Source organism: Heterocephalus glaber, unplaced genomic scaffold (assembly GCF_053883595.1).
Source record: "Heterocephalus glaber isolate CG9 unplaced genomic scaffold, H.glaber_assembly_v1.0 deba00001472, whole genome shotgun sequence".
NCBI classification, from domain to species: Eukaryota; Metazoa; Chordata; class Mammalia; order Rodentia; family Bathyergidae; genus Heterocephalus; species Heterocephalus glaber.
Window position 1 is genome coordinate 90246565 of NW_028258315.1, and position 20017 is coordinate 90266581.

General features: G+C 39.0%; 1 protein-coding gene across 17 annotated transcripts in view; it reads right to left on the reverse strand.

Annotated features, from left to right (window-relative positions):
• Cacna2d3 (calcium voltage-gated channel auxiliary subunit alpha2delta 3) overlaps positions 1-20017 on the reverse strand; it is a 1090211-nt gene that overhangs the window by 597336 nt on the left and 472858 nt on the right. For all 17 annotated transcript variants that reach the window (XM_087181525.1, XM_087181521.1, XM_087181526.1 and 14 more), the window contains one exon: positions 13236-13295. In XM_087181525.1, the coding sequence (XP_087037651.1) occupies positions 13236-13295 (60 nt within the window). The remainder of the gene's footprint in view (positions 1-13235; positions 13296-20017) is intronic.

A 20017-nucleotide genomic window follows, 5' to 3' on the forward strand; every position in this document is an offset into this window, starting at 1 on the left:
TGGTGGGAGGGAACTTCCCCGGCAGCAGCACTTGTTAGTATAGCATGTTTCTCTTCCATTCTCTTCCTTTTCATTTTTTAAAATGTTTTCTCTACAAGCACATAACCGTTTAATAAAGAAACCTAAGTATGTATCTACTAAAATACTCAATAAATCTTGCTTATAAGTAAATAGTTTGTCCCATATTTGTAACTGTATACTAAATTTTATTTGGGTGAGGAAAATGAACAAATTCATGAATTTATTACAAGTAACAATAAAGGCCAACTGTTTCATTAAAAAGCTGCCACTAATACATGAAAATATGTTCGAATCTTACAGTAATAATTGAATGTACCCCTGGTTAAGCCATGACTATATAAGAAAATAATCAGCTTTTTCTATTTGAAATACACAGATGACAACTTGATGAATTATCATTCACAACTGGTGATGACCAATCAATCAACTATGGTTTTTAGTAACTATCACCATTATGGATGGTAACTAATTCTAATAAATATTTGTGGATATTCTACTAGATGTCAGATGCCTGTGCTCATATAGTTTATCTTTGCTGATGGAGACAGAATAAGAGCAAAAAAAAAAAAATCCTATTGGTTGGCTTCATGAAAGGAAGGGAAGGAGACAGGACTGTTCTACATTTCTTTTTGAATCATTTGATAGATCTTTCAACTAATCCTTGATAGATTTTACATTTAATTGATTTCCTTGCTAGATTTTGTCCAGTACAAATTAAGGTTGATGTTACAACCTATAGTCCTGTGAAACAACATAGCTTATCAGTCTTTGGGGCCAGACAGATGTGGGTTCCACTTGCTAGCACACAACTCTGAGCCCATCCACCCCTAGGCCTTTCAATCTTAAGTTTCTCTATAGGCCAAACAGATAGTAACAGTACCTATCTCACAGAATTGCAGAGACTAGAATAAATGACATGTTGTCTGTGAAGCACTTATGTCACTGCCCACACTTAATACAGTTCTAATAATGGAGTCTATTAGTCTTATCTGTTACTATATTCTACTAGTATTAACCAACAAAGAGAAAATCCTAAAATTGTTAGTCATAAATTTTTAAAAATTTGAATAAATTAGGATTACCATACCAAACGCATGTGCTTGAAGCTATGTATATTATGAAAACCACATCACAAGGTAGCCTGAAAGTAGAAAAGGTAAGAATAATTCATCTGTGTATAGGTGCTTGCTTTTTTAACAAGCTTCACAAAATTGGAAATTTTCTTCTGAGTTGTCTTCTTTTTGGATTACCACCAGATTCAAGATTTACTTTAAAAATTCAACAGCAGCTGGCAAATTCCTGCACCACAAGATCCTTGGTAAAAAAAAAAAATCAGCAACCCAAGGGCATTCCTGTTAGTGCCAAAGAATTTGCTGGAGACAGATTCAGAGGTAATCTCTGAGGTCTGCCGATGATCCATGTAGTCGGCCTTCTCAACGAAAGACACTAAGGTTTCTGGAAATCTACTGTGAGACTCTGCGCTGTGATTAGTAAAACCACCAAGTATGTCTCTCACGTGATCATAGATATGCCAAGGTGTCCCTAAATGTCCCTTTCACCAACTGGCTGAAGTCTGAAACACAATTACATGGTGAGTGTGGAAACAATACAACTGAACTTTAGCAGTCCTTGTAAATTTGAATGCTTAATGAAGTTTAAATTGGTTTAAATGTTCGTGTGTTTAAAATATGTTATTCTTCTGTTCAAAATATTTAAAACAAATGTGTTTTAAATAAATATTTATCTGAAAACAAATATTCCCAGGACTGAGAAGGCCCAACTGAGAAAACCCCAGACTTAAAAGAATTACTGTAGAGAAGAACCAGCAACTTTGGTAGGGAAGTACTTTCTGAAGAAACAATTCAGACTTCTGTAACTACTGCTACTCACAAATTAAGTCATAAAATGTCATGAAAGAAAAAAGATTTTCCAACAAGAAAGATTAAAACAATGGAATTTTACCAGATTGTTCATTCTTGCTGCAGTTAGAGATTAAACAAAAAAGACTGTTTCTAAACATACAAGTACCAAAGAAAATAGAGGTCCACCAACATGGACATATTCCATAACCAAATTAAAGATAACTCTGAAAGGAGCAATAATGCCCTTATTTCTCTCAGAATTGTAAAATAAAAAGACTACTGACAAAAAATCACATCAAGTGTTGTTGATTTAAAGTTGCACTTTCTACTTTTAAAACCAACTGACATATTAGATTCAAAATAGGGGATAACTAATATTATTAAACTATAGAAATTATAAGGTTTAGATAAACAATGTTACATTTCAAGATCCTATAACAAAAATTCACTTTTTCTCTTTCTTTTACATGAAAGATGTCTTTGTGTCATTCTTTTGGAACAAAGAAGTCAGTGTTGTACTCATTGGTTATACAATCTTAGATCAAATTACTGGATGCTACTCTGTGATGTATGACACATCTTTCTGTCCTTCTCATCCCCTTAATATTTCCTAATACAACTTAGGTTGATTCAATAGATTTGTTCTAGAACACATACTAATGAAATTATACTAAGTGAAAATAAGGAAATTTATAAAATGCAGTCAACAAGAATGTGTAATTACAATACCCAGAAAAAATTAAAAATTAACAGCTGTGTGAAGGGATAGAAAAATGTGACTTAAAAAGAAAAAAATACAATAAAAAGAAACATAAATGGCCCAGGTGATGAATTAGCAAAAGAAATTCAAAACAGCTACTACAGATATATCCAAAGATTTAAAAGAAAACATGGACATAATCAGTACACAGATGGGGAATTTCAGCCAAGAAATAAAAACTAAGGCAAAAAAAAAAGATTTTAAAAAATCCTGGAACAAAAAATACAAGATATGAAATGAAATATCCATTGGATAAGTTTAATGGCAGAGTAGATACTACAGAAGAGTTAATAAACATGTAGATAAATTATGAATTATTAGGCAATCTAATAGATCCCATTTAAGCTCAGAAGGAAATGTAAAGAGGGTTGTGCATATAAAATTCAAAAGAAATAAATATTTAAAGTTTTCCAATTGTAGTGAGAATATCCAAGAATCTCAGCAAACTCCAAGCAAAATAGAAAGGAAAATATATCGAGGTGCATCCTTAATTTATTACACTCTGTAGTGCAGTGATGGTGAACCTTTGACAGACAAGTGCCCAAAATGCAACCCAAAACCCACTTACTTATCACAGGATGCCAACAATGCAATTAATTAAACCTGAATACTGAGGTTTTAGTTTAGAAAAAACAACTCATACATTAACATCTTTTGTCTTAAAAGAAAAACAAGTAAAATTCGTGCCATAGTTTTGCCACCAATGGTGTAATATATTGCAAACTACATCCAAAAAGCAGCAGAGAAAAGGGGCTCACTGTGTACAAGGGAACAAAGATACAAACAGTAGCCAATATTTCATCAGGAACATTAAAGATCAGAGAAGGAAATGGAATCATACTTTCAAGTGCTAAAAGAAAAACTGAGCTGTTAATTCAAAATTCTATATCCAGGAAGATTAACCTTCAAAAGTGAAAATGAAATAAGGACATTTTTAGATAAACAAAAGCAAAGTTGTTGCTACCAAACCTATCGGGGTGTGGGGGGGAATGCTTAAGAGGTTGTTCAGGGCGAAGAGAAATAATCAGAAACGAAACTCAAATCCATAAGATGTAAAGAGGAATGCCAGAAATAGCAAGCAAGACAGTAAATACATTACCCTCTTTTCTTCTTATATTAATTTCTTTAAAAGACAGTTTTTTAAAGTAAAAATAAAACAAAAACAACATTTTCTTATGTGATTTATAGTAAATAGAAGTAAAATACATTGATAATATGGAAAAGGATGGTGGTAAGCGATAGATTATAAAGGTTTAAATTAATCCAGTTATACTCTACAATCAAGAATACTTATTAAAGGCCCGGGGATTTAGCTCAGTGGCACGCTCCTGCCTCACAAGCGCAAGCTTCTGAGTTCCATCTCGGTACCAAAAAAAAAGAGAATGCTTATTAAAATCCCTCAACCCAACAATTTAAAAAACATAAGATAAATTAAAAGTCAATAGAGAAACTGAATGAAATACTGAAACCTATCCAATCATCCCTACAGAAAGTAGGAAAGAAAAGGAAGAAAAAGCAGAGAGAAAGCAAATAACAAAACAAATACAATATCTAATACATTATTATATAATATAAAAGAACTAATGTTCCTAACAAAAACACAGAGGTTATCAAACTGAAAAGCATTCAAGACCCAACTATATGCTACCAGAATTGGTATTTAAATATAAAGACACAGTCAGGTTAAATGAACAGAATAAAAGATAAACCACACAAAAGAGCAGGTGTGCTATAAAAGCAAGAATCCTAACAGTAATAAGAATATTTTTAATGATAAAATATTCAATTCACCAGGAAGAAAAAACAATCCTAAATGTGTAACACCTAATAATTTGTTCAGCATATATGAACAAAAATCTGTCAGAAATAAAGAGAGAAACAGACTGGTTCATGATCATATTTGAGGACTTTAAAACCACAGGTTAAAGGGGCTTCTGTTAGAAAATATTTTAAACCAAAAGATAATGGAAACAAAATATATTAAAATTGGAGGTGGGATAAATGCAAAACAAGCACTATTTAAGGGGAAATTTATAATATCCAATGTTTATATCAGGAAAAAAGAATAAATTCATACAACACTGTGGATGAATCTCAGGCGTTTATGTTGAATGAAGGAAACAAGACCCAAAAGATGAGGTACTACTTTATTAATTTTCATAAAGCCCACAAATATACAAAACCAATCCATGATGTCAGAAATAAGAACAGTGATTTCTTAGGGAGGCAAAAAGGAGTTGAATGCAAAGGGGGGATTTAAAAACTCTCCTCATAGAGAAAAATTATGACGTTTTAAGATCTATGCATTGTATTGCATGCCAAATTTTACATAATAAAATGAAAAGCAGTATTCATGGAAATTGTAATCAGTCAATATTCTAATTATATGACACCAAGAGGTGAAATCCTGGATTTTTTGTTTGTTTGTTTTCTGTTGCATTTGAAACCTCTCCCCTGTGCTTAGCACAAAAATGCCGAGAATACAATAGGTGCTCAGTGAACAACCGCTGGGGAATCAATGACCAAATAAATGCTGAAGAACAATCAATCCTTTCCTTACAGGCCTCCTATTGTGTTTTTTTGGTTTTTTGTTTTTTGGTACCGGGGATTGAACTCGGGTCCTTGCGCTTGTGCAACAAGTGGCGAAACCACTGAGCTAAATCCCCGGCCCCTCCTATTGTATTTTAACTGGTCAGCTCCTCTCCATATTATATGGCAGCCATTTGCCCACATCCCTATGTATTTGATAGGACGTTTCTCCAGACATTTTCTCCAGACATAGGGCCTCCCTCTCCTTTGGGAGATTCCTACAACCTAGAACAGGGCTTAACACATGCCGAGTTCTGAATAAATGTTAAATTAAGCAACAAGTGGACACTTATGTGAATAAAATTAATAGGACAAGACATGATATGCATCATTAAAGAGACAAAAGTAAAGTGTCGTGAGAGTTGTCAAAAGACAAAATCACAATTAATTTATCTACTGATCTAACTGACTTTTATTTATGATTCATGAATCAAGGAAGCCTCTATTGTACAAAATAAAATGAGGGCTCCCTTTGGGCAAGGATAGATCAGTGGGTTTTGAAAGGTGGGAAGCAGGAAATACAACAGTGGGGTAGGGAGCTGACTGGCTAACAGGTTACTTTTCTATAAGGGTTAAAGCAAAAGGGATCCCCTTACTGTTGGCCCAGGTAGACTGGAGTCCCCTGTCCTTTGGGATGTATCCGCTTGCTTACAGCTTCAGTTTACGTGGCACAGAGCACGCGAGACCCCACTTTAGTGTTGTGGTCTGCTCTGGTAGGGCCTGGTGCAGGAGCTCAGCGCAGCAACAGTGGTCTCCCATAATTTTTATTTAAAATGGTTAAGAGGTCTTACCAAAAGAAGATAAAATAAATTTGGTTTTACACTTATGAAAAATAAAGATATTATGGGCTCTCTGTGTTTTGGGGTGCTCTGTCCTGGTTAGGGTAATGTCCACCCCATCCAGACTCACCACCCTTTGGAGACTTCTCCAAGATCCCCTCCACTCCAGATTAGGTGAGGTGTCCTTGTCCTGACCCATGGTGATACTCTGTACTTCTCTTTCATGTCACTTACCATGGTTGAAATTTACAAATTACTACAACATTCCATCTTTAACATCTGTCTCCTTAGAAGGTCAAGTTCCATGAAAGCAAAGTCAGTGACGGCCTCCCGGAGCTCAGGGCCAAAGCCACAGCACGCTGCCTGAGAGGCAGGGCGCCACTGATAACCACTGGTTCATCTCTGCGTCTGGAGCTGGAGAGCCTCTTAAGAATCACCTCAGTATTACAAATGTGTCATTTCACTGAGCAGAGAAGCCCCGGAAGCACATCTTCAAGCACGGACGTGGGGCCACTGAGACCAGAAGTAGCAGAACAGAAGCTCCCAGGCCCCCCTGACAGGGTACTCCAGCCGATCAAGCTGAGGCTCCATCCCTGCGCCTTCTTCTCTCATGTGACCAGCAGTAGGGTCAGGAGTGTCACACAAGAATACCAAACAACTCGCTAACTGAAAGTGTAAAGTCATGACGTCTGCTTCATTCCAAGTTATCATGTTTAGTCAAATGAGCAAAACCAGTATTACATGGGGAGGGGAAACAACTGAGAAATTACTGATTTCAAAAAGGTTCACATTTCAAGACCCCTTGGAAACTCTTAACACATCAGATTTAGGAATAAATGACAGTGGACAAGTCCTAAGCAAGAAACACCTAATTTAAGATCTCAAAATGCTGATGACTAACAGGGACCCCTGCCAAGCTGATGAAAAGAAAAAGAAAAACAAAACAAAACAATAGGCATGCTTTCGCCAGAACCAAAACAATGCACTTACTTTAATATGGAGTGTGAAATTCCCTTCTGCTTTCTCCTAAGGGTGTGACCTCTATCTTTCCTGTCTGCTGAACAAAACGCAATTCACTACCTCTACGAAAAACACCCTTTCTGTTCTGGGGCCTGGGTGCTCTTGTGGCCCCAATCCCAATCCCCCCAATCCCACAGCAAGGAGCCAGGATTGGGCGGGAACACAGGAAAGGCTCCCCAAGAGGACAGTCATGTCCTCCATTCTGGAGGTGCTCCCACTAAACCTGTCCTTTGCTCTAAGTTCATGACACAGTTTTCCCCGGGGCAAAACTTCACTTTATAGCAGGGAACTCTGCTGTTGCTGTCCTAAAGGTCAGGTTTGGAGATGGCTGGGCTCCATTTCCTGCTCCACCATCCTTTCTAATCCCTTTCCTCCAAAAGCTTCCTTTCTCCAGCCTCCTTTTTCTCAGAGATTCCCACACATGGGCTCTACATCCCTTCCACTCCAAGCCTCTTGACCCACTTTAAATCAGGCCACTGTGCTTGGAAGATGGCCTCTGCAGTGTGGTGAGGACCAGGAGGGGGCTTCAGGACACTATGCTGAGTTCCCCCACCCCCAGGTCTTTGTCACTCTCAACACTGGAATTTTGTCCTATTACTTACAAAACAACAAAGAAAAATTATGATAGAAAACTTTGTGGTAGAAAAAGCTTCTGCAGGATACACAACTCAAAACCACTTTTTTCCCTCTGTGCACCAGCTAGCTCTGTACAACCGGCACGTATTTGAGAGAGCTTTCAAAGAAAATATGTTTGCAGTTCAAAGATAACCAGGTTTTTAGTAAACTGTCAAAAGGACTTTTTTTCTTCTCCTTTGCTGCCAATGGAAAAACCCAAAAACAAAAAGAAAGTTCAGAGGGGGAAAACATTCTTTCTGTGTTTAGTAGATATGCTGATCTAGTTTTCCAGGAATGTATCAGTAAGTAGGGAATTTGAGAATAGGGCTCATTACTCCTCCTCTTCTTTTTTTTTTGGTACCAGGGATCGAACTTGGGCCCTTGCGCTTGTGAGGCAGGCAGCAGAACCACTGAGCTAAATCCCCAGCTCCACTCCTCCTCTTCTGAGCTGGGCTTTGCCATCAAAATAATACGGGTGAAACACCAAAATAATCTGATAATTAACATAAAAAGTATTTTTAAAAAAACTTTTCATTATAATCATCAATCTTTTTTAAATGCCTACTTTAATTCATAGCATAAAAAGTTTTTACATAGATGCCATTTTAATAAGGCCTCTGTGTATCAAGTATGAAAATTTCCCTAACAGAGATATCAAGCCAACCTGGAGAAACCCGATCGAGAACCCGTAGGCCACCAGCAATGGCGACAAGGCAGAGTCTGTCCTGGTACCAGAGTCCACCTGAAGCTAAGCAGCCACAGAAGATCAGGCAGGTCTGGTTTCTACAGAAGACTGGGTTGTCCATACATTCTACCGGTCATTTTTTTCTTTTGTTCCAATAAAGATATAGTTCAGGACCAACAACTTCCTGAGGCCCTTATATTTAAGGGCCTCACAGAGAGAGGAGCACCTATCAAGACTATGAACCCACAGGAAAGACATTAGACGTTTCTCGACACTGTGAGGGGAATTTAAATGGAAAATAACATTTGGGTCATAAAGAAAGCATAACTTATTTTTGGTAACTTGGTGATTCTACCAAGGAAAAACAAATTCACCACTCGAGCACATGCATGTCGCACTGACGTGAAGACTGATCTGGAAGTGAGGGGAGGGCAGGTAGATCCTATCTTTTCTGTTTAGGGAACAAGGAAGCTAAAACCCACGAAGGTAAAGCTACACACTGTAGGAAATTTCACAAAAACACTTTTGTTTTTCCCTATACGAAGAGAGACTTCCTGCTCCCTCTGCTCTTCCTGAGCTAACAGGGCAGGGTCCTCCTCAGCAGTATTCCACGGAAGCAGATGGTAGCCTGAAATGTTTTTGATAGAAACAACCTTCTGTCGGGGTTGCTGTGAGGTCAGAAGCACCCAGATTAACAATTGATCAGCTCTAATGGACCATCACAGCAATGAACCCAGCCTGACACAGGCCAGCTACCTTAGTAGCAACAGCAGGCTCAGGCCCGAGCTGTTAACTGACTTGCATTTAATAGCACTGAAGCTTCAGCAACTTTGAAGCCTTTATCTAAGCAGGGATGGGTTTCTCCATGCACATCCATTTCCTCAAAGGCCTCACTTTTACAGGTTTCCATGAAAATGCACAGGGGATATGCAGACCCAGGGACTGCACCAAGCTCTGAGATCCCGAATGTAGATGACACTCGGTAAGACCGGCAGATTGTTTCCACATTGCCTCTTGTGTTCAGATCATAATCATATCTTCTGGTATTTTTCTGTTCATGTAGAGAAAGGGTGAATGAGAAGGACATTCTAGATGCTCCTTTCTTCTTCCCCACAGAACAAAGACTAGTGACTTGTTTTCTGGATGTCTTTGCTTTTTCAAGAGACACCAGTGCTGCATTTGCATTCACAGAAACACACTGGCAAGGAGAATTAGTTGTGTGACATCAGAATTTTATTGTAAAGCTTCAATAATAGGAAGCTAGAATACTCTTAGAGGATAACAACAGCTTCAGGTGGACAAAAAGAAAGAACACTGCTACACTGAACTAATCCCTGAACATTTTCCTTCTGCTAAAGGATAAATAACCTGCCAAAGTCAATCATACCATCTCCTCCCATGTTCCAGCCCACCCAGGCTTAGAGAACTGATCTCAAGTCATTAATACAGGATTTTTAGCTGGGCATGGTGGCACATGCCTGTAATCCCAGCACTCAGGCGGCTGAGGCAGGAGGGTTATAGACAGCTAAGTTAGATAGAAATATTATAGGCGGTCAGAGAGGCCTGGGCCCTTGAGAGAGTAATGCAAAAGATAAAAACACATTACAACTGTCACCAGAGATGCATCCATTGGAGACCAGGCCTCAAGATAAAGATGAAATGACCAGGCCTACATACTTCCCCAAGGGATAAGCCGTAACACCTGGCCTAATGAAGGCTAGATAGACATCAGCCACCTCGGCAGGTGACCAAGACCCTCGGACCCATCACCTTCCTTAAAATTTCTTTGTTCTTGCCATGTACACTTGCTATATGACTTGTCCCCATTGGATCAATACACCTACTCGACTATACTTGTAACCTTATGGGCTGATCATGGCTTTAACCCATGTTGTACCCCGAGGGTTGTGCTCTATAAAACTTCCCCTGTAAAGTGGGGTCCCCAGCAACCTATTTGGGACCCCTCCTGCCTCTCAGGAGCACATATCTCTCAATAAATATTTCCTACTCGTAACCTCCATTGTCCCTTGGACTTCATTCTTTGATTCTGGGGAACACAAACTTGGAGTATCTGACATCTAGCGCATTGGGAGTTCCAATATTTCGCCTATATCATTTGGAGGTCCGATATCATTCCTACATCAGGAGGATCACTATGAGTGCAAGGCCAGCATGAGCTACACAGTGAGCTCAAGGCTAGCCTGAGTTACAGAGTGAGATCCTGTCTCAATGCATGCATGCATGAATGAATGATTTTCCCAAGCAGGCCTTACTTCCAACAGTTTTTCTCTCTCCTACCAACTTACTCCTTCCTTCAGTCAACGAATCCAAATGCTTCATCCTGAGAAAGACAATAAGGCTATTCTCTAACGTAACAGCAGAACAGGGACCAAAATCAGGCAATACAACATTATTATTAACGGACAGTTCACATTTAAATTTTTCTTTTTGGTTCTGAATCAAATCCAGAATCACACTGCATTTAGTTGTAGTATGTTCTTGATCACTTTTAATTTGGAGCAAGTCCTCAATGTTTCTTTATCCTTGACATTTTTAAAGAAAAGTGCAGCCATTTACTTCGCAGAATGTTCTTCAATTTAGAGTTGTCTGATGTTTTTATAGTGATGAGGTTCAGGTTATGTATTTTGAGCAGGATTTCTACATACGTGACACTTATGTGTCTTTCCAAATCATCGTAACTGGAGGCACTCAGTGGTCACTTTGTCTCATTATTGATGACACCGATTACCTGTTTAAAGTGGTGTCTTCCAGGTTTCTCCACAGTAAAGCTATTTTTCCTTTAATAAGTAAGTAACTTGTGGGCAGATCCTTAGAAACTCTCAATGGCCTATTCTTCATCAAACGTTTACCCACCAGCTTTAGCACCACCGGAGATCCTTGCCTGCAGTATTACCATGATTTCTGAACTCAATTTCTTCCATATGTATTAGTTGCCTTTCTACTGTAAGCACTTTCCTTCCTCATTTATTAATGTATTTATCTGTTTTTCTATGTATCTGCTTATTATCAGAGTAGACACATGAATTCTTATTTTATTCACTGTCATACTCTGATTTAGATTCCATTTCTGTCATTTACAACCAGGACAATGAAATAGTTCCAGGAGTTCGCAGGAACATGGCATAGCCTCTGTCGTGGTGCATGTAAGAGGCCCTAATCAGCTGCATATTTTCAAGGGTGCTTCCTGATGCCTCCAGTGAATTCCTCTGCCCACTCTAGGAAGTTCACACCCTCTGAAGATGAGACTCACAAAAGACAAATGTGGCCAGTAAATGGCTCCTTGGTCTTTGTGGAGCTGCCTTGTGAGTATGGGTGCAAGAAAGCAAATTTCTTCTTGCTATATTCAAAGTCCTGCTTCTATCCTCTGCCCCTTTCTCTTACAGCATTGCTCAAACATCTGGGCCAGTTTCCCATTCCTCTCCCAATGTTGCCTACAATCCCTGGCACTTCTCCACCTCTCTCTGAGATCCCTTGTGCTTGTTTACATCTCTGGCTCTGGCTGTTTTCTACATTGGGTGTTATCCCTGAAAAATGACTCCGTGATTGTGGACCTGACATTTCTGTTGACCCCTCCAAACCCATTCGTCAACCTTCTCCACCGAGCCCAATGACTCAGGAAACTGGACAACATGAACTACGCCAACAATTGGGTTCTGCAATGGTGGGGAAGAGAAAAGAAAGCAGGAGAGGCTACTGAGGTCTGTTTCCCTCAGATTCTTCTCTTACATGCTTACCATGAATGACTATGCTCCTCCATCAAGTGCCTTTTCCACATGGTCATTCTCTCTGGGTTCTGGAAAGCATTTCTTCCCTACTTCCTCAGGCCAGAAGCATGGCTAGCTCTAGAGTATGCCACCACCACTTTTTCAGTCCACATGACACTATCATTTGTTGGCTTTTCTTAACCCTGACCACACATATTTGCAAATATTCCCCATATTAAAGTTTCCCAAATTGCCCCACTTGAGTGTGCATTCTTTTACCCACAAGGATAAAAATATGGTGGAAGTGATGAAAAGAGGTACATCTGTGGGAGAAGACACAGCCAAAGGTCATCTTTGGTTTTGCCATCACATTTTGGGCTTGAAGATTTATATCTCTTTTATCTTTTCCATATAAATGAAAAAACTGCAAAATACACAGTATTTCCTAATTGTGACCACATACTACTAAAAGGGCTATGTTCTAGTAAAGTTTAGACTTAAAGATTTATTCCTTCTGTTTTCCTAGTAGTGAAGAAAAGCCACAAAACTCAAAGTGACAATTCAGATAAAAGTTCCTTCAGGAAGCTTCCCCCAAAACTTCCAAGTATTATTCCACTGATTTGTTGCCTTTAGTATGTTTTCTATATATGTCAATATCTAAATTCTTCTCAACCAAGCACAGATGTGCCATAATCAGACACAAGGTCTACCACAAGAATTTATTAAATAGGCATTCAAATCCTAAATACACAAATGGTTTAAGTTTTAAACATAATATTGTTAACTTCTAGCAACCAATTCAAAATTAGATCCATTACAACATTGCTTTCAGTCACTTGTATTTCAAAATGCAGCCAGGGTAGTAACTGGTTTGGATACATTCTGCTGTTGTATCAATTTACCATTAAGAGTTCTGATAATTATTGTCAACGGACTGATCTGACACCTCCCCCCCCAACACACACATACACACTGGGGAAAAGTTCCTTGAAATGTGTCTACACACATGTGAGCGTGTGGGTCACCCGTGACAGCAGACATTGTGGAAAGGTGAGGACTGCTATCCTGCCCGGATGAGAAAGAGGCAGCTTTATTCCAACTGTACCATCCCTTCCAAAGCCTTTCTCTCCCAATCACTGAAATGCACAAAACAACTTAACCCAAATTATAGTCAGTTACCTGTAAGTCTGCATCAAATTCATGTTTCAGGTGCGCCTCTTCTGCAGCCTCCACAAGACGCTGAAAAGACAGAAAGCAGCATTCAGGACGAGTATCGTGCCAGTGATGGCGAACCTTTTGGACACGAGTGCCCAAACTGCAACCCAAAGCCCACTTACTTATTGCAAAGTGCCAAGACTGCAATTAAACCTGAATGCTGAGGTTTTAGTCTAGGAAAAACAACTCGTCCATTAACATCTCTTGTCTTTAAAGAAAAACACAATAACAAAAGGCTCGCTGTGGCAAGCATGCCATAGGTTCACCACCACTGCCCCAGACTCTATCTGACAACATGGAAAGACAGAGGTTTCTCCATTGTCTAAAAAGGACAGATGATCTCATAGTATATGCAGTGGTATCTGGTGCCTTGGCTCAATTAAACTTAACAAAATCCCATCAGGGACAGAATTCAGTTTCTGTCTTCATCATTCAATGATAACTCCACCAATAAACAGGCGTGGTTATTTATATTCATGAACGCATACATGTTCTTCATCATTTTCATAACAGTTCAGAGAAACTGGCTCCTAAGGCCCACTGCAGATCCAAAACATACCTAGAACAGTGTATTCCTTAGGTAGAGAAGGCCCTTAGTCAAGATTTATTGAGTTGAAGTGAGTCAAAGTATAAGTGGGTTACAGTTCTTCTCCACTGGTTTGGAAAAAGAGTACTTATTTTAATTGCCTCAATCATTCAAGGTCAGTTCTTTCTGGCACCCAGTTCTACTATATAATGATTAGTAGTTATTTGTATGCTATGATACAATCTGCACCCCAATAAAGCACTCATCTGAAATTAAACCAATACTCAGGACCTATAAGAATGCAACTCTTATTCATCTTAGCCAACTGAATTCAACAAATTCATATTCCTGTGAAAACAACTTCCTGACATGTCTTTATTTAAAGAAAATTAGAGTCACTACGAAATCATTTTTACTTTAATTTAAATTTGTCAATCAGAAGCCACTTCCCATCATGAAAATAGAGGCTAGAAAATACTGCAGAAAACTAATTGAATCAAATAGTATTTCACTGAAATTTTATGGAACTTAAAAGAAAACTTTAGACTCAAATTCAACCACTTCTAGTTTCTCCACAGCTATAGCCTCTGTTGTCTTTAACTAGCTTTTTGTCATATGACAGACCTGAGTTTAACAGACCATGTTTGAAAATGATGACACTGGTATTAATCTCTAAATCGCCACAAGCTTAGACAATGGACCCACAGACAGGAATCTGGGAAGGGTAGAATCTGGTTCTCCACACTCCTTTCAGGGGCTCAGGAAAGGCTTCCCCTTCTCTAATCAATAAAAACAAAAGACCCCTAAGAACACTACCAGGCCAGAGCCAGAACACCTAGTTCTCACTCTAATCCAGAGGCTAACCTGCTTCAACTGTGAGATCTTCAGGAATTACCTGCCCCTCTGAGGGCATCAATTTCCCCACACAGAATCACATGAAGAAGCGACCCTACAGTAGTGTGGTCCCCCACTGGCAGCATCGGTTTTACCTGGGAACTTGCTAGAGATGCAAACTCTCGGGCCCTGTCCCAGCCCTAATAAGTCAGAAACTCTAGGAGGAGGGCTGGCAATGAAGTTTAGCAAATCCTCTGCGTGGTTCTCATGTTGATAAAGGCGGAGAACCACAGACTAAAAACAGTGCTCATCCCATGCCCTACCTCAGCCCATGCCTTGATTAATGAGCTCCACCAACATCTTATTCATCTTTTTAAAATCTGTGTTCGTATATATTTTCACTTTAAGACATCAAGCTATTTACAGGAGAGAGAAGATGGAGGGATGAGCAGCAGAACAAAAAAGGATAATTGCGGCAGTGTCCACAGAGTCTGGGCATGTTGGCCTCAAGTTTGCACTGGTCTCGGCCGCCTCGGGAACACTGCAATCGATGAAGCCTGACAGCCTTCTGTGATTACACTCACGATCTGCAGATGTACTGAGGGGGCTCCTGACAGATGAGTGACAGGCGGTGCTACAAGAAATCCATGTTTTTGAGAGCTTATTCTCTTAATCTTTGTAGTACATTTAAAATTTCTATGCATGTATCACAAAATCAGTTACATACTGAGTTTATCCAGTGTGTATAAATATTATGCATGTCTGAACACTTATGTTATCAAAACAAGTCATGCATTTTGAGTACTTATTTACTTAACTTAAAAAGTTTTTCAATAGTGTTTAAGCACTCTATGAATCCAGAGAAAAAAACATCAAAGAAATGTCCAAAATAGAACTTCACAAATACCAAGACAGACAATATTGAAAAAAATAAAACATTGGGAAGGAAAATAACTTGCTTCTTACTAACAAAAAAGACAAGATGGAAATGATATGCATGTTAAATTTAACATGCAAGCTAAATTATCATGAAAGGTACAGCAGAAATGTATTTCATATACAACATTTCATTTACATATGTGTATATATGTATGTGCATATACATCCTACAGTCACATACTGTATAACATTCTTATGTGACATAGCGTGAAATGGATTCCATGCATAAGTGTTTTATTTATATATGCCCATGTGTGTATGTATGATAAACACTGATGTGTGGTGGTCTGTACGCTTCATACATACCACACAGCGTATTCCTGTGTAACCTAACCCGAAATGTACTTCCACCACAAATGATGCAACATGCAGGACAGGACACAGAAGGTAACAAGCTGGAAAGAATTCATTAAAGCTGTCTGAACTGCTCATTTCAGCCAGGACACTGCCTGCTGTGCTGAGCACAGAGAGGACAAGGGGATCTGCTGCTGCAGGCCCGTTTTTATGATCATTTTCAAGGTACATTTCCTGCATGCCTTTTTAAAACTTAACTCATCTCACATATTTTTTTTATGAAGATATTTTCCAAACATTCTCATTTCAAAACTTTAGGAAATGTGATTCAAAAGAAGATAATCAACCAGCAGCTACACATAATAGTTGTCTCGTGTGAAGCAAGTAAGTACTTTAGAGTAGGGCTTCTCTAAAATGTAGTCCCTTCCTGCAGCCAGCCACCGGTTATCCCAAACCACCTGCAGAGACCACTGGAAGACAGGACAGGCCTACATTCTCCAGGAGAACCTCAACCCCCGCCCCGCCCATCCCAACAGGCTTTGCTGCTGTGTACAAGGATCTCAACAATCTGCATATCAACAACTGTTATGGCTTGTGTCCTGGTGTCGCCCCAAGCTTCATGCAATCACAGGTAGGGCTTTTTCTGGATTCATGGCGCATTGCTAGACTTCAGGGCACTAGGATGGAGGGTGTGGGTGCCACCCACCCTAAGTAATCTGCATAAAATAAAAGGGGCAGAAAGACTCTGTTGAGGGTCCTTTCCTTGCTCTCTCACTGCTGTCTTCTGCCATGATCTGTCGCCCCTCTGCCATGTGCACCCTGCCTTGGAGCCAATCGGCTACAGACTGAAACCTCTACAAACTGTGAGCCAAATAAACCTTTCCCCCTTTAATTCTGGGTGTCGGGTATTTTGTTTCAGCAACGAGAAGGATTAACAAAGACAACAGCTACATATCTGCGGGAGGAACACAGGATAGGTGCCCTTTCTTAAAAGAAGGGTTATTTAAGAGGGAAACCATGTCATTAATTTACCTAAAAGTATTCCCTGGGGACAGACATTCCTACTGTTCATAAAATAAAAACAAACTGATTCCTCATCTAACAAAGCCAAGACCATTCAACTTCTGATGCTTGCCAATAAACATACAATAGCCTATAACATCTCTTTGGTGGGCAAATATCCTTATCACCTAAGTCAAATGAAATATGTTTAAAAATAAGTTTGATTATCACTTGCAGGCAAGGAAATCCATTAAATTTGCTAATATTTTAGTTACTATGTAAGGAACTACCACTGAGCCTGGGGAGAAAGGTTTCTCTATTATATCTATTAGGAAGGCTAGGTACTTTTCATAATAATAAGTTAATTTTCTCTTATATGAATTCTCTTTTTGGATCTACACATGGGATTATAGAACTGTGACTGTGGTTTTTAATTAAAATTGAACACTGGAAATAAGAATGGCTTTGAAGGTCCCCATCTTCAGAACCGAGCCTTGAGGTAAGGGAAAACAGCAGCCTGTCTACAGATTTGTTTCCCTTTCTTTAATGTAAAGTATTTCTTCACTAATAAAAATGCTAAGAATATGCATCCTAGCCTTCTAACAAAGCACCTGCCAGTTAAAAAGCCGTAATTCTTAAACTGATGCACATTTCACTGACTTTTTACATTCCTACATAACTCTTAGCTTTTAGTGAAATAAACACAAACAAGAGCTATCTTTATAAATAAGAAATGGTAGAAACCATGCACCACAGATAGTATTTATAGTTACGGTGAAGGCAAGGCTGCCCCGGGAAACACGGGGACACTGCAGCATCTCACTGGAAGTCACATCTTATTTCTTGTTACCGCGACCCCATGCCTATCTGTACAACATTACCAAAGGCATAGTCTCCTGTCTCCTCCCCAAACACAAATCAAAAGTAGGGTTAAAGATGTCTTAGAGGTCAAACTTTCTGTCATGGTCTAGACAGGGAAAATCGGACACCAATTCAAAGTAAAAATTGGATCAGAAGAAGAAAATGATTTTTTTGTTCTACTTGTATTTTTTATTTATTTATTTATTTTTGGCTTACCAAAGGGAGAAAAGAGAAAAAGAGATATATAGTGAGAGGTGAAAAAGGTAATGGCAAATGTGATTACACACCAAAAGGAACTTACTACTGGACTCCTACTGATTCTGTCAGAATGGACAAACTGAGTACAAATGAAAAAAAATTTAATAAAAGTCCCTAAAATGATAGGAAGGACAATTATGGATGAAAATCCTTAAAGCCAAAACAGTAACATAAAAACCATATGTAATAGCAAAGTAAAAAAGTTATTTTTATTTCTACTGTTAAAACTAAAAAGCATTGGCTTATAAAAGTTGTTATGACGGAATGTTCGAATTTAACAAAGATTTCAAAGCACTTAATACATTTAGTAATTTCATGTAATGTTGTGCAGCAATGTATCTAATACTCGCCAGGGTTTTTATTGCCATATTTTTTCTGGAATGAACACAGAACTCTTTCTCAAATAAGGTTCAACTTTAGCTAGGGACTAGGAGAACTCTAAAGGAAATCTATAATCATTAATGTGGATTAACTTGGAGCCAGCTAATGAATTAACATTAATACCAGTGCTAGATATTACACAACCCTTTCTTCCTATCAACAAGAGCTAAATGTGTAGAAAAACAACCACAACTGTCACAACTGTATCCAGTGTGGCAATGGTTTATCCTTTTCTTACCCTAGTTTTCTTCACTTTTGTTTTAAAGGTGGAAAAAGAGTTACACCCTGTATCTGGAACTGATGCGATTCAGCAATGTGGACTGACTGTGACATGCTGACAGTCCAGAGAAGAGAGGCCAGAGAAGACCTAGGTCTTCCTCTCGGTTATTGACTCCAAGCTCAACAGATCCCAGGAAGAAAATGAACTACCTTCATCCTCTTTGAGAGCAGTTAACACATCAAAAGACATCTCCAACAACCCACACAAAATGACACTGCTTTTTTCCTAGGACTAATTTCATCTTGTATCAAGAGTCAGAAACCATCCATTTAAAAACTATTATATTGAAGAAATAGAGTAAGATTTTGAATTACATTTTCATTGCTGCTGGTCTTGAAATCCCTTCTCTTCAGTACTTAGAATGCAGTTTTCATCACTCCGTAATATCAGTGGATATTAATCTTTGTGGCTTTTGCAACTGGAGTAATTAGAAAACAATTTCCCAAACTATGCAAGTGGTACCACCAGCGATCCAGGAAACACTGCGAGGTGATTTATACAGGGTGAGGGAAATGTCTGCCTCCATATAAAGGAATAAGTGGCAACAAACGCTGCAGAAGACTAAGGAAGATTCCCAGAAAAAGTGACATTTCAGTAGAGCTCTAAAGGAAAAGAGGAGGCATCTGGGAGAAAGACAGGTGCTAAAAGGATGTTCCAGCTGATGAGAACACCGCACACTAAGTCTGGAGGTAAGAAAATGTTCTGCCAACATAAGTTAGAGAGGTGTCCTGGAAACAGTTGGTCCTCAGAGACTGAAACAAAGGCCACATCAGCGACTGGATGGCATCAGCCCTGGAGGCAGAACACAAGGAAGAACCTGGAGAGACGGACACAGACAGGAAGCAGGCCGAGAGGCGGCTCCCTCCCCACAGCGCTACAGTGGCAGTTAGAGTCATATCGGAGAGCCTGACAATATTCAGTAATCCTTATTGATATAAATGTTTTTACTTTTCAATTCCAATAGCAGTGGCACATATAAATCACCAACTATCAAGATGATCGTTTCTGTAGAGAAAAACAGCTTTTAAAGAGCCTTCATTATTTCTTTGTTCCTGTAGAAGAAATAAGCTTTGTTGCACATGAAGGAACATTTTGTATAAAATGACCTTCTGCCTGAAAGCTACAAAGATTGCCTCTGCTTTAAAAACGGCAAACATTTCAAAGTGGATTATGAAAGCTAATCTATAAGGTTTCTGGAGAAAGCAGGTAACAGAACAATGGAGCAAGCACATCTCGTGGGTGTACCAGGGAGCTTTCTTCTCTTCCTTCTCTCCTCCCCTTTCCTGTCTCTTTCAGAGTGCTGAAGGCTACACCGGCCTTTTACAAGACAAAATGAGCCAGAAGTTTCCATCAGGAGACATGATCACAATC